Source organism: Salmo salar, chromosome ssa06 (genome assembly GCF_905237065.1).
Source record: "Salmo salar chromosome ssa06, Ssal_v3.1, whole genome shotgun sequence".
Classification (NCBI taxonomy): Eukaryota; Metazoa; Chordata; class Actinopteri; order Salmoniformes; family Salmonidae; genus Salmo; species Salmo salar.
Genome location: NC_059447.1, coordinates 45,394,610 through 45,408,377, shown reverse-complemented (window position 1 = coordinate 45,408,377; position 13,768 = coordinate 45,394,610). Strand labels below are relative to the sequence as shown.

The 13,768-nt window shown below is 42.4% G+C and overlaps 1 protein-coding gene across 3 annotated transcripts; it reads left to right on the top strand.

Annotated features, from left to right (window-relative positions):
- The first annotated feature begins 686 nt into the window (after window positions 1–686).
- On the top strand, window positions 687–6,854 carry LOC106607463 (interferon a3). Of its 3 annotated transcripts, XR_006770253.1 has the most exons (7): window positions 687–1,079; window positions 1,254–1,341; window positions 1,636–1,710; window positions 1,842–1,991; window positions 2,119–2,173; window positions 5,131–5,208; window positions 5,548–5,572. XR_006770253.1 is itself a non-coding variant. In XM_014204440.2 (5 exons), the coding sequence occupies exons 1-5, from the start codon at window positions 1,207–1,209 to the stop codon at window positions 5,635–5,637; spliced, it is 528 nt and encodes a 175-aa protein (XP_014059915.1). In that variant the 5' UTR covers window positions 1,113–1,206; the 3' UTR covers window positions 5,638–6,854. The 3 variants fall into 3 exon arrangements, 2 of the variants coding, with proteins under 2 accessions (XP_014059914.1, XP_014059915.1); XM_014204440.2 differs by lacking the exons at window positions 687–1,079; window positions 2,119–2,173 and having other exon boundaries at window positions 1,113–1,341; window positions 5,548–6,854; XM_014204439.2 differs by lacking the exons at window positions 5,131–5,208; window positions 5,548–5,572 and having other exon boundaries at window positions 1,842–2,124.
- The last annotated feature ends 6,914 nt before the right edge of the window (window positions 6,855–13,768 follow it).

The following is a 13,768-nucleotide window of genomic DNA, read 5'->3' as shown; positions in this document are numbered from 1 at the left end:
GAATGAGTAGGTGTGTCCAACCTTTTGACTGGTACTGTATGTGATGGGAAATATTGCTCTCTGACTCTTTGGTATCACATTTCAAGTGTCACTCCTATGATTCATCCTCATGGCTGGTCTCCAATAGATAAAATGTATTTTAAACATAGGGCTTATTAAGGCTATATTAAATAACACCAAGACCCATATTCATAAAGCATCTCAGGAGTGCTGATCTAGGATCAGTTTTGCCTTTTAGATTATAATGAATGAACAGAGGGGGTCCTGATCCTCGATCAGCACCCCTACTCTGAGACGCTTTATGAACAAATGCGAGCCCAACAGATTAATTAGGCTACATCTCATATTTTAGCCTACAATATGACATTTCAGGATGAAACCATCTATGACATCTTATCAAGACCCTGATGGAACAGGTGTGTTCGTACTGGGTTGGAACAAAAGCCTGCACCTCCTCCTGCTGGTCTCCAGGACCGTGCAGACAGTTTTGGTGACCACTTCCCTACAGTATATGATATTTACAGTTGTAAAGAAAACGACAAATAGAAAGTTCCAACAAATCATGTAGTCGTTGCTTGTCAACATTGCATCACCAGCAGACAACTGTAGGGTGAAAGTTGGTTACGTCATTGTGAAAATTAAAGTTGAGTGATGGGGGTAGGGCGCTGACGTCTCCCATTCACTTTTCAGTTGTACCGCAACAGCAGAGGACTGCGGAACAGTGTGTCGGACTAACTTTGAAAGAAACCCACTAAATTAATGTTTTATATGGCCACATTTCTTAAGAACTGTGGGTTTTATTTCGACTTCGACGATTTTGTTATCAGCCTTTTTTTTTTTATCGTTCAGGCGAAGTTATTAGCGGTTGAAAGCAATGCTCGCGATTAGCCTATTCCCGCTAATAGCCTAGCCGATATGTACATTTAATAATCTTATATTGTGGTTCTACTATAATTCAAAGATGATTTCAAGGAGAATATGTATAGATTTACTGGGATTTGTTGGTCCAGAAGACGGAGGAGGCATGTAATTCTTATTGCTGCATGTTGTAGTCTGGAAAATGAAAGTCCCCGCCTCCGGTAGGTTGATCGGGGGAAATTCTCCATACAGTTTTCCCTTTCCTAACTACACAGTAAAACTACTTAACACAGCCAAGATGTTCAAACTCATCTGGAAAACTAAAAGCAAAACAAACTACTATTTAGAATGTATACAATGCAGAGTTGGACGTGTCTTTTTCTTATTCTTTGCAGTATGCAGAGCGTGTGTCATTGCTGTGAGTGGATCCGACACCACTTCGGTCACTTGAGCTCCGAATACCTTTCCCAGCTGGACCAGATGGTGAGTTATCAGCACACTGTAAGAGGAGACTGAATGCATGTATTAAGGAGAGCAAAACAATCAACCAAGTAAAATAGTAATATGTTTCATATAGCCTCTGTGTTAGAAAACTGTTAGCCTATATTCGAATATACATTGTAAAAGGGCGCTAAGGCTATAATGACAGAGAGATCAAGAGAGGCTGTCTACATTAGGCCTACTGTACTTGCAGTATAAGCTATACTTTATGTCAGTCTTGATTGCTCTTTAAGTATTTGACACGTGACTTGACATACTATATTGATTGATTTCCAGGGAGGAGATATCACAAAGCAGAATGCCCCTGTCCTTTTTCCAACATCACTTTACAGACACATAGATGATGCCGAGGTAAAGACTCAAATTGTGATTTATCATGTTCTGATATGCTTTGGTATAGTGGTCTTGACCCAATGTAATATTGATGCCATAACGGAAGCCTATACTGTTTCTAATTAAAAAAATTATATCATCCTGTGTAGTTTGAGGACAAAGTCAGGTTCCTGAATGAGACCATCTATCAAATCATAAAACTGTTTGATGGGAATATGAAGTCTGTCACCTGGGACAAGAAAAACCTGGACGATTTCCTAAACATTCTCGAACGCCAATTTGAGAACCTTAATTCCTGTGTAAGTGTAACAGGGTTGGTTATGTTTCCACTTGCCTCTAAAGAAATGTGTACTTAATGTTCAAGCATTCGTATTGGTTGGTTCAACTGATGACAATAAGGTGTGTTGTGATTGGCCCCGCTTGCAGATAGGGGGAGATCGCGAACGTCAGGTCTTCCCAGTATGAAAATGTGATGCAAGGGGTAGGTCACGTTCTGAATACTGTTTTATATTTTATATTTTACAATGTGTTCAAGTTTGCTGTACGTTACGGATTTATACATGTGTGAGTATATGGTACCTGTTAGGGATTGAGGGGCTTTCTGGAATGTGCTTTGGCATATGATTGCTGTAGATAAGTGTTAGCTAGCATACATCGTTGTAATGGTCACATAAGCCCACTGCTAACACAGTTGTCTTCATGCTACAGCTTTTGCCATCGACAGCCATCAGTATCATTAAGCCCTGCACAACTACCGTGCTGTTTCTCATTTAACAACAGGTATTTACACATGTTATATTTTGTATTGTATTTTTGTATTTTGTGACCCAGTATGAAAATGTGATGCAAGGGCTTTTGCCATCGACAGCCATCAGTATCATTAAGCCCTGCACAACTACCGTGCTGTTTCTCATTTAACAACAGGAATAAATGATGCTCAACTGGGACCACTGGCTGATGTGATTTATTAGGAAAAAAACACAACGCAAGGAGAGTACGCTATACATCTGTTACATAAGTAACAAGTCTATTTTAAAGTATCACTGTTTAGGTCAGGGCTCTCCAACTCCGTTCATGAAGAGGTACCCTCCTGTTGGTTTTTGCTCCAACCCCAGTTGTAACTAACCTGATTCAGTTTATCAACCGGCTAATTAATCAGGTGTGGAAGGTAGTTCTCCAGGAACAGGATTAGAGAGCCCTGGTTTATGTGTATCCTACTAACTCTACAAGTGAAAAAATCTAAGTATAAAATGCATTCGGAAAGTGTTCAACCCTTTGACTTTTTCCACATTTTGTTACGTTACAGCCTTATTCTAAAATTGATTAAATACATGTTTCCCCTCATCAATCTACACAATTCTCCATAATGACAAAGCAAAAACCCCGTTTTAGAAATGTATGCAAAGGTGTTCACAATAAAAAAATTAAATAGCACTTTTACATAAGTATTCAGACCATTTACTCAGTACTTTGTTGAAGCACCTTTGGCAGTGATTACAGCCTTGAATCTTCTTAGGTATGAAGCTACTGTCACACCCTGATCTGTTTCACCTGTCCTTGTGCTCGTCTCCACCCCCCTCCAGGTGTTGCCCATCTCCCCATTATCCCCTGGGTACTTATACCTGTGTTTTCTGTCTGTGCCAGTTCGTTTTGTTCGTTCAAACCTACCAGCGGTTTCCCTTGCTCCTGTCTTTTCTATAGTCCCTGTTCTCTGGTTTCCTGGTTTTGACCTTTCCTGCCTGCCCTGAGCCTGCCTGCCGTCCTGTACCTTTGCCTCACTACTCTGGATTACCGACCTCTGCCTGACCTGATCCTGAGTCTGCCTGCTGTTCCGGTGTCTTACACCCTCTCTGTATTATTGACCCCTGTCTGCCATGACCTGTCGTTTGCCTGCCCCTGTTTAAAGAATAAACATTTGTTTCTTCAACACTGTGCACGTTGGTTAGATACCTACAAGCTTGGCACACCTGTATTTGGAAAGTTTCTGCCATTCTTCTCTGCAGATCCTCTCAAGATCTGTCAGGTAAGGAGCGAACGGCACAGCTATTTCAGGTCTCTCCAGAGATGTTTGATCAGGTCAAGTCCGGGCTCTGGCTGGGCCATTCAAGGACATGAAGAGACTTGTCCCAAAGCCACTCTTGCATTGTCTTGGCTGTATGCTTAGGGTTGTTGTCCTGTTGGAAGGTGAACCTTAACCCCAGTCTGATGTCCTGAGTGCTCTGGAGCAGGTTTTCATCAAGGATCTCTCTGTACTTTGCTCCGTTCATCTTTCCCTCGATCCTGACTAGTCTCCCAGTCCCTGCCACTGAAAAACATCCCCACAGCACGATGCTGCCACCACCATGCTTAACCGTAGGGATGGTGCAAGGTTTCCTCCAAACGTATTGCTTGGCATTCAGGCCAAAGAGTTCAATCTTGGTTTCATCAGACCAGAGAATCTTGCTTCTCATGGTCTGAGAGTCCTTTAGGTGCCTTTTGGCAAACTCCAAGCGGGCTGTCATGTGCCTTTTACTGAGGAGTGGCTTCCGTCTGGCCACTACCATAAAGGCCTGATTGGTGGAGTACTGCTGAGATGGTTGTCCTTCAGGAAGGCTCTCCCATCTCCAAAGAGGAAATCTGGAGCTCTGTCAGAGTGACCATTGGGCTCTTGGTCACCCCCCTGACAAAGGTGCTTCTCTCCCGATTGCACAGTTTGGCCAGGTGGCCAACTCTAGGAAGAGTCTTGGTGGTTACAAGCAGAAATGTTTTGGTACCCTTTCCCAGATCTGTTCCTCGACACAATCTTGTCTCGGAGCTCTACGGACAATTTCTTTGACCTCATGGCCTGGTTTTTGCTCTGACATGCACTGTCAACTCTAGGACCTTATATAGACAGGTGTGTGCCTTTCCAAATAATGTCCAAGCAATTGATTTTACCTCAAGTGGACTCCAATCAAGTTGTAGAAACATCTCAAGGATGATCAATGGAAACAGGATGCACCAGAGCTCAATTTTGAGTCTCATATTAAAGGGTCTGAATACTTGTAAATAAGTTATTTCTGTTTTTGCATTGTCATTATTGGGTATTGTGTGTAGATCGATGATGATTTTTTTTCTTTAATCCATTTTAGAATAAGGTTGTAATGTATATAGGTTATTACAGATTTTGAGCCAGTTTGCGACATCACAAAAATAATACTGCATCAATGAGAAATGTAAATTATTGTGGTTATAATTAACAGACATTTTTTGTAGGCTTTGGTGCATTTTTTCATTACGGCAAATCAAGTTCGATATTTTAAAGTCGAAATTGCAAACTTTAGAATCCTTTTTAAACCTTGAACGCACTATAAGTTTCCATTTCCTGCTGTGCAGGAAAATTCTCAGGAAAAAAAAACAGATCAAATGAAGATCGTACATCTGTATGACGCTAATGTTTTGTTTAATTTTGTCCAACAGGTATCACCTGCCATGAAACCTGAGAGCAGACTGAAACGGTACTTCAGGAAGTTGAATAGGAAAGTTCTGAGAAAAATTGTGAGTTTGGTTTCGTATGGAAACATGTTTGATAGATGTTTTCAAATGAATATAAACTAGGCTAGCCTAAACAGGAGCAGTGTTCATAAAAAAAAGGGTTCTGGGGCCATATGTATCAAGTGTCTCAGAGAAGAACTGCTGATCTAGTATCAGGTCTTCTCTCAGGTCTCCTCTGTCCTAGTGATCTAAAAGGCAAAACTGATCCTAAATCAGCACTCCTACTCTGAGAAGCATCATACATACGGCACCAGTCCTTTATTTGTTGTTCAAGACAATATGGTCATTATGTTGACAAGAAAGTTCACCCAACTAATATTTCAAATTTTCTATGTTTTTCAGAACTACAGTGCAGAGGCGTGGGAGCTCATTAGGAAAGAGACAAAACGTCATCTGCAAAGATTGGATATCCTTGCAGGACAAATGTACTGATCATCCGTACTCATCTCAGAAGCTACGCACTTACCAGTTTATAAAGCATGAATACAATCATGTAGGCACTTGTTAGTCTATTTATTATATTTAAATCTGTATATTATTGTTTTTTATTTTCATAAATTATTATTTATATTTTGTATTTCCCTTTTGTACCTGTATTGAACTGAAAGGTATTGCCTGTCTACTTCAAAAATCAATGAGAAAAGAATATTGAAATTGTGAATAAAAACTTATTTTGTATAAATTGTCCAGATTTCGTTGTTGTCTGAAACCAACGAGAGTGGATTTATAATATTGAGCAGCCTAATCTAATCATCAGAGGGGATGCAGATTAAACTTGTCTCTGATCAGTCCCATGACAGTTTGTACTTTAAGTTTATGTATGCTTGTAGTTTTGTTTCTTTGTGTAATTTATTTGTAATGTGTTTTTGTACTTTGTGAGGGTTACTGTTTTATGTTTTTCTTGTTTTTGTGTGGTAATCCCACTGGGGCAGTGGGCTGAAGGGGAGTGAGGAGATCTGGATGAGGAGTAGAGTATAATCTGGGGGACCAGGAACAGCTCCTACTTGACATTGTGGGATGTTTATTTATAAAGTCTGTCCAATGTATTAAACACCTGTATGTTTTTACTATGATTGGAGAAGAAATACGGGAAAAAAGACATGGAAAGACAATATGAAAAAGAGACAAAAAACAAGAAATACTTTTAATCGATAGTAGTTTAGTCCCCCGAACAAGGCAGGGTGGTCGTGGGCAAGAAAATAAAAACAAGCAATTGATTTAGCTTAGTCATATATATAGATCTTTTTAAGTGGCATCATCGGGATCCCCCTAATAGTTCTCAATGGATAAATGAGGTCAATTCCTGTATGACATTAGACAAAAGTGTGTATTATGTAGGCCAATGTGGCAGCTCACAGTCCTTTCATAAGACTTGGAATTCCTGGATAAAAGAAAGTTATTGTAGATATGCTGTATATCCATTTGTATAACGGTATGATGTTATATGTCTCACACCCTGATCTGTTTCACCTGTCTTTGTGCTTGTCTCCATACCTGTGTTCTCTGTTTGTCTGTTGCCAGTTTGTTTGTTTCGTCAAGCCTACCAGTGTTTTTCCCGTGTTATTGTTTTCGAGTTTTCCCTGTTTTGACCATTCTGCGTGCCCTGACCCTGAGCCTGCCTGCCGTTCTGTACCTTTTGGGCTCTACTCTGGATTACTGACCTCTGTCCTGTCGTTTGCCTGCCCCCCTGTTTTTGTAATAAACTTTGTTACTTCGAAACTGTCTGCATCTGGGTCTTCTCCTGAGCCTTGACAGTTCCGAACTGGCCCCGATGAGAGTTTGTTGGACGCATCCCTGGCGTCCGAGCCGGGCATCCCACTCAGACCCTGTCCATTCCCATGGACGTTAGAATGCTGGACGGGCGCTCTGTAGTCCGGGTCACCTACAATACCACTCCCACTCCCATAATTAAGTTGCAGGGTGTATCCGTCCTTCTGCCTCCCCCGCCAGCGCAGGGTTCTTCTTTGAAGAACAAAACCCAGTGCCCATGCATCGACTACCGGGGCCTCAATGACATCACTGTGAAGAAATGTGAATTCCATTGCTCTACCATCCCCATCCTTGTTTACATCATCGCTGCAGGGAATGTACAGATGGATCCCGGGAAGGTGAGAGTGGTGGGGGATTGGCCCCAGCCAACATCCAGAGTGCAGCTGCAACGTTTCTTGGGATTTGCCGACTTTTATTGCAGCTTTATCAAGGGTTACAGCACCCTGGCGCCCTGCAGTCTGCACTCACCTCTCCCAAGGTTCCATTCACGTGGTCCCCAGCTGCTGACTGGGTGTTCCAGGACCTCAAGCACCGCTTTACCACTGCTCCCATATTGGTTCATCCTGACCCATCCAGTCAGTTCATGGTGAAGGCCGATGCTTCGGATGTCGGAGTGGGGGCTGTCCTGTTCCAGCGTTCTGCCCTCGACCTCAAGCTACATCCCTGCGTCTTCTCACATCGCCTCAACGCTATGGAGAGGAATTAAGATGTGGGGAATCGTGAGCTTCTCGCGGTGAAGATGGCTTTGGAGGAGTGGAGACACTGGTTGGAGGGGGCGGAACATCCGTTCATTGTGTGGATGGATCACAAGAACCTGGAATATCTCCACAACGCCAAGCTTCTCAATTCCAGGCAAGCTAGGTGGGCCCTGCTTTTCACCCGGTTTAACTTCTCCATTTCCTACTGACCGGGATCCAACAATATCAAGCCAGGCGCGCTGTCACGCCACCTTCGCGTTCTTCGCCGCCTGCACGATCTGTGCGCAGAACAAGACTTCTCGGAAAGTTCCGGCTGGTCTCTTTCAACCACTGCCTGTTCCTCACCGCCCCTGATCTCACATATCCCTGGACTTCGTCACGGGTCTCCCCCATCTGATGGCAACACCACCATCCTGACTGTAGTGGACCGGTTTTCCAAAGCCGCCCATTTCATTCCTCTCCCCAAGCTACCGTCTGCCAAAGAGACAGCCCAGCTCATGGTGCAGCACGTCTTCCGGATCCATGGATTCCCGGTGGACATGGTCTCCAACTGGGGTCCTCAGTTCTCATCCCGGTTCTGTAAGGCATTCTGCACACTCATTGGGTCGTCGGCCAGCCCACCCTCAGTCCAACGACATGTCAGAGCGAGCCAATCAAGACCTGGAGACGACTCTTCGCTGCCTTGTCTCCACCAACCCCACCACTTGGAGCCAGCAACTCATGTGTGTTGAATACGCCCACAACACCCTCCCCTGCTCTGCCACCGGGCTCTCACCTTTCGAGTGTTCCCTGGGTTATCAGGTTGTAATGCAACAAAATAGGAAAAACGCCAAGGGGATGAATACTTTTGCAAGGCTCTGTATGTATACTGTAGCTAAGATACTAAGTGTAGGGCCTCCCGAGTGGCGCAGTGGTCTCTGTGCCACTAGAGATTCTGGGTTCGAGTCCAGGCTCTGTCGCAGCCGGCCGCGACCGGGAGGCCCATGGGGCGGCGCACAATTGGCCCAGCATCATCCGGGTTAGGGAGGGTTTGGCCGGCAGGGATATCTTTGTCTCATCGAGCACTAGTGACTCCTGTGGTGGGCCGGGCGCAGTGCATGCTGACACTTTCGCCAGGTGTACGATGTTTCCTCTGACACATTGGTGCGGCTGGCTTCCGGGTTGGATGGGCATTGTGTCAAGAAGCAGTTGGGTTGTGTTTCGGAGGACGCATGGCTCTCGACCTTCACCTCTCCCGAGACCATACGGGAGTTGCAGCGCTGAGACAAGACTGTAACTACTACCAATTGGATACCACGAAATTTGGGAGAAAAAAGGGGTGAAAAATAAATTAAAATACATTAAAAAAAAGATACTAAGTGTATGTTGTGTAGTAAGCTGTTAGTAGCCCATGTGCCGCACCCTAATAATTTGGTCTATTTTCACCAACGTGGTATTGTAAACACATCATTTGTACAGCTTTGACAGTGCTACTGATAGTAGTGGTGGCGTTTGGCTTTCACGTGAAAATTCATAACAAACAACATTCTATAATAGAATTTTGTTATTTGACGTTTTATTTAACGTTTCAAATAGTGTTACATGACGTGTATCTTTTTTGACACGCAAAGGCCTAAACGGCGTTCATTGTGCCTCACCCTAATAATTTGATATTTTTTCACCTCTTAATTTCGCCTACTGTTCTAACTTGGTGGTGCACATGTAGCATATATCCTGTTTTAAAGAAATTAATAGGGGGATGAATACTTTTGCAAGGCACTGTACTACTGCATCAATATTTTTTGACCGTAACAGTTTACAATCTAGGGTTACTCAAAGCAGTTTAGTCATCTCAACTTGCTCAATTTCCACATTATTTATTACAAGATTTAGTTGACGTTTAGGGCTTAGTGAGTGTTTCATCCGTATCGGGTGAACCGTTTAGAAATTACACTACTTTTTGTACATAGTCCCATTTTAGGGGACCAAAAGTATTGGGACAAATTCACGTACTGTCCCATTCACGGGTTTTTCTTTATTTTCACTATTTTCTACATTGAAGAATGATAGTGAAGACATCAAAACTATAAAACAACATGTAAGAAATCATGTAGTAACCAAAAAAGTTTTAAACAAATCAAAATATATTTTATATTTCAGATTCTTCAGTTGCCATCCTTTGTCTTGATGTCAGCTTTACACACTCTTGGCATTCTCTCAACCAGCTTCACCTGGAATGCTTTTCCAACAGTCTTGAAGGAGTTCCCACATATACTGAGCACTTGTTGGCTGCTTTTCCTTCACTCTGCGGTCCAACTCATCCCAAACCATCTCAATTGGGTTGAGGTCGGCTGATTGTGGAGGCCAGGTCATCTGATGCAGCACTCCATCACTCTCCTTCTTCGTCAAATAGCCCTTACACAGCCTGGAGGTGTGTTGGGTAATTGTCCTGTTGAAAAACAAATGATCGTCCCGCTAAGCACAAATCAGATGGGATGGCGTATCGCTGCAGAATCCTTTGGTAACCATATTGGTTAAGTGTGCCTTTAATTCTCAATAAGTCCAGACAGTGTCACCAGCAAAGCACCCCCACACCATCACACCTCCTCCTCCATGCTTCACTGTGGGAACCACACATGCAGAGATAATACGTTTACCTACTCTGCGTCTCACAAAGACATGGCAGTTGGAACCAAAAATCTCAAATTTTGAGATCAGACCAAAGGACAGATTTCCACCGGTCTAATGTCCATTGCTCGTGTTTCTTGGCCCAAGCAAGTCTCTTCTTATTATTGGTGTCCTTTAGTAGTGGTTTCTTTGCAGCAATTCGACCACGAAGGCCTGATTCACGCAGTCTCCTCTGAACAGTTGATTTTGAGATTTATCTGTTACTTGAACTCTGTGAAGCATTTATTTCGGCTGCAATTTCTGAGGCTGGTAAATCTAATGAACTTATCCTCTGCAGCAGAGGTATCTCTTGGTCTTCCTTCCCTGTTGCGGTCCTCATGAGAGCTAGTTTCATCATAGCGTTTGATGGTTTTTGCGACTGCACATGAAGATACGTTCAAAGTTCTTGAAATGTTCCAGATTGACTGACCTTCATGTTTTAAAGGAATGATGGACTGTTGTTTCTCTTTGCATATTTGAGCTGGTTATGGCACACCAGTTTGTGTAGAGTATGGGCCTGAGTCTTGCCTGCCAATGCAATAGAATCCTACTCCAATGTTTTCCATACTAAGTTTTGCATAGTTCGTTTTGTTTTGGTGTGTTACATTGAAAGTGGCTAATATTCCATTGATTCAAGCATTCCCATAATATGGACTTGGTATTTTACCGAGTAGGCTTATCTTCTGTATACCACCCCTACCTTGTCACAACACAACTAATTGTCTCAAACACATTAAGAAGGAAAGAAATTCCACAAATTAACTTTTATGAAGGCACATCTGTTAATTGAAATGCATTTCTATGTGACTACCTTATAAAGCTGGTTGAGAGAATGTGCAAATCTGTCATCAAGGCAAAGGGTGGCTACTTTGAAGATTCTGAAATATATTTTGATTTGTTTAACACTTTTTGGGTTACTACATGATTCAATATGTGTTATTTTGTAGTTTAGATTTATTCACTATTATTCTACAATGTAGAAAATAGTCAAATAATGAAAAACCCTTGAAAGAGTAGGTGTGTCCAAAGTTTTGACCATTTACTGTATGTGCTTTAAAATTAGGTTGAATACATTGGGAGATTAAATCAAATCCATTTTTTTGCTCTACACAGTTTACAGCATGTATAAAACGTGCAGTGAAATGTCTGCGTGGTAGGCTATGTTCTGATCTGCTTGAAGTGATGTCAACAGGCCAGCAGGGGGAACTCTTCCCCCGTAGGTGCTGTTTTGGGGACAGCAATGTTAGAGAGGATGGAGGCTTAGAATTCATGTATGGGGACATTCTGTAGTAGTGCTAGACAAGAGAAGATATGGATGCTTAGAAATCCAACATTTCTGTATTAATTTCTTGAATGCCATTCTCTACTATGTGCTTTAAAATTAGGTTGAATACATTGGGAGATTAAATTAAATCAAATTGCATTTGTTGTTCACAGTTTACAGCATGCGTAAAAGGTGCAGTGAAATTCTTGCTTGCTAGGCTAGCTCACTCAATATTATTATCACTAGCTTATTGCATGTATAAGCATTATGTAATGAGGAACTCTTCGGGTTGCCTAGGTCTTGTGAATGAACCAAAATCGATAACCACATTAATGCCATTCCCAAAACTTGAGCCCTTCCTTCACCTGCTCTTGGGGGCTGTTGTGGATAATACAGTATATGAAGGCAATGGTCCAGACATAACCCTCTCTTACTTCCAATTGGGAGATTACATTTAATACAATTGTATGTGTTGTACACAGTTTACAGCATGCGTAAAAGGTGCAGTGAAATTCTTGCTTGCTAGGCTAGCTCACTCAATATTATTATCACTAGCTTATTGCATGTATAAGCATTATGTAATGATGAACTCTTCGTTTAGCTAAGTCAACTCTCCTCATTCACCTGTTTAAAAGTACAATGCTGTCTGATTTTGGTCAAATATGGCTATCACGACTCAGGATATTACCCAGATGCAGACACAAGAGGCGGATTGTTCTGTTCTCAAATCATTTATTATAACACTTAGAGCAGGCAAAGGGCAGGTCGAGGACAGCCAGAGGTTCGTAACCAGATCAGAGTCCGACAGGTACAGGACGGCAGGCAGGCTCAGGGCAGGCAGAATGGTTAGAACTGGGAGGACTAGAAAACAGAAACTAGAGAGACTGGAACCAGGAAAACACGCTGGTAAGACAAGACGAACTGGCAACAGACAAACAGAAAACGCAGGTGGATAATGGGGGAAGATGGGAGATACCTGGTGGGGTGGAGATAAGCATAAAGATAGGTGAAACAGATCAGGGTGTGACAATGGCAGATATACACCTGTTTCCAGTTCTGCCTGCTTTCAGGGCAGTACATGTAACCCAATTGTCACGTCCTGACCAGAAAAGGGGTCATTTTGTTATTGTAGTTGGTCAGGACGGGGCAGGGGATGTGTTTGTTTTGTGTGTTTCAGAGTTTTTTGGGTTATGATCTATGTTAATATATTTCTATGTTTGTTCTAGTTCTTATATTTCTATGTTTAATTTATTGGGCTGACCTTCAATTGGAGGCAGCTGTTCCTCGTTGCCTCTAATTGAAGGTCCTATTTAGTAGGGGTGTTTTTTCCATGGGTTTTGTGGGTAGTTGTTCCGTGTATAGCTGTGAGCCTAACAGGACTGTTTTTCGTCATTGTTTTTGTAATAGTGTTTTGTTTTGGTTTCCATCTAATAAAAGAAGATGAGTATTCATATCCCCGCTGCGTTTTGGTCCACTTCTTACGACGCACCTGACACCAATAAAATGTGATAGTGCAGGCTATTCTGAAGCCCCTTCCCCCATCCAATTCTCTATGGGCTCATTGTAATGAATGATTTACCCTTTTGCCCTGACATTGTCAGAATGTTTTTACACAATGAAGTCCATCCTCCATATTGCCTTCTAAAAAGGATTTGTCTTTTGTTTTTCTTTGTTTTCAATGGAAGATCTTGTGAGTGAACCCAAATTATTGCCATTCCCGAAAACTTGAGACCTTCCTTCACCTAGTCTTGAGGACTCCCTGTTGTGGATAATATATCAAAACAAGCGCATTTACGCGAGACCACTTATGATATAAACACAGTCCAGTTTATTAAATTGAATGGCACAGATCCATATATGGCCATGGCAATTTGCATATTGGCCAACTGCAGCTCTGATTGGTTATGGCGCACCAATCTGTGTAGAGTATGGGCCTGAGTCTTGCCTGTCAGTGCAATAGAATCCTACTCCAAGTCTTGCATAGTTGGTTTTGTTTCGGTATATTACATTTAAAGTGGCTAATATTCCATTGATTCGAGCATTCCCACAGTAGAATTAAAAGGGAAAACTCTATAAAGTTGAGTGATGTTCAATCTAGTGCTTCTCTCCGCAGGCTGATATTTCTTCTGCTCGGCAGTCCGAGGGGAGCTGTGCTCAGCTTAGAAGGAACATTGCTTGTACCTAT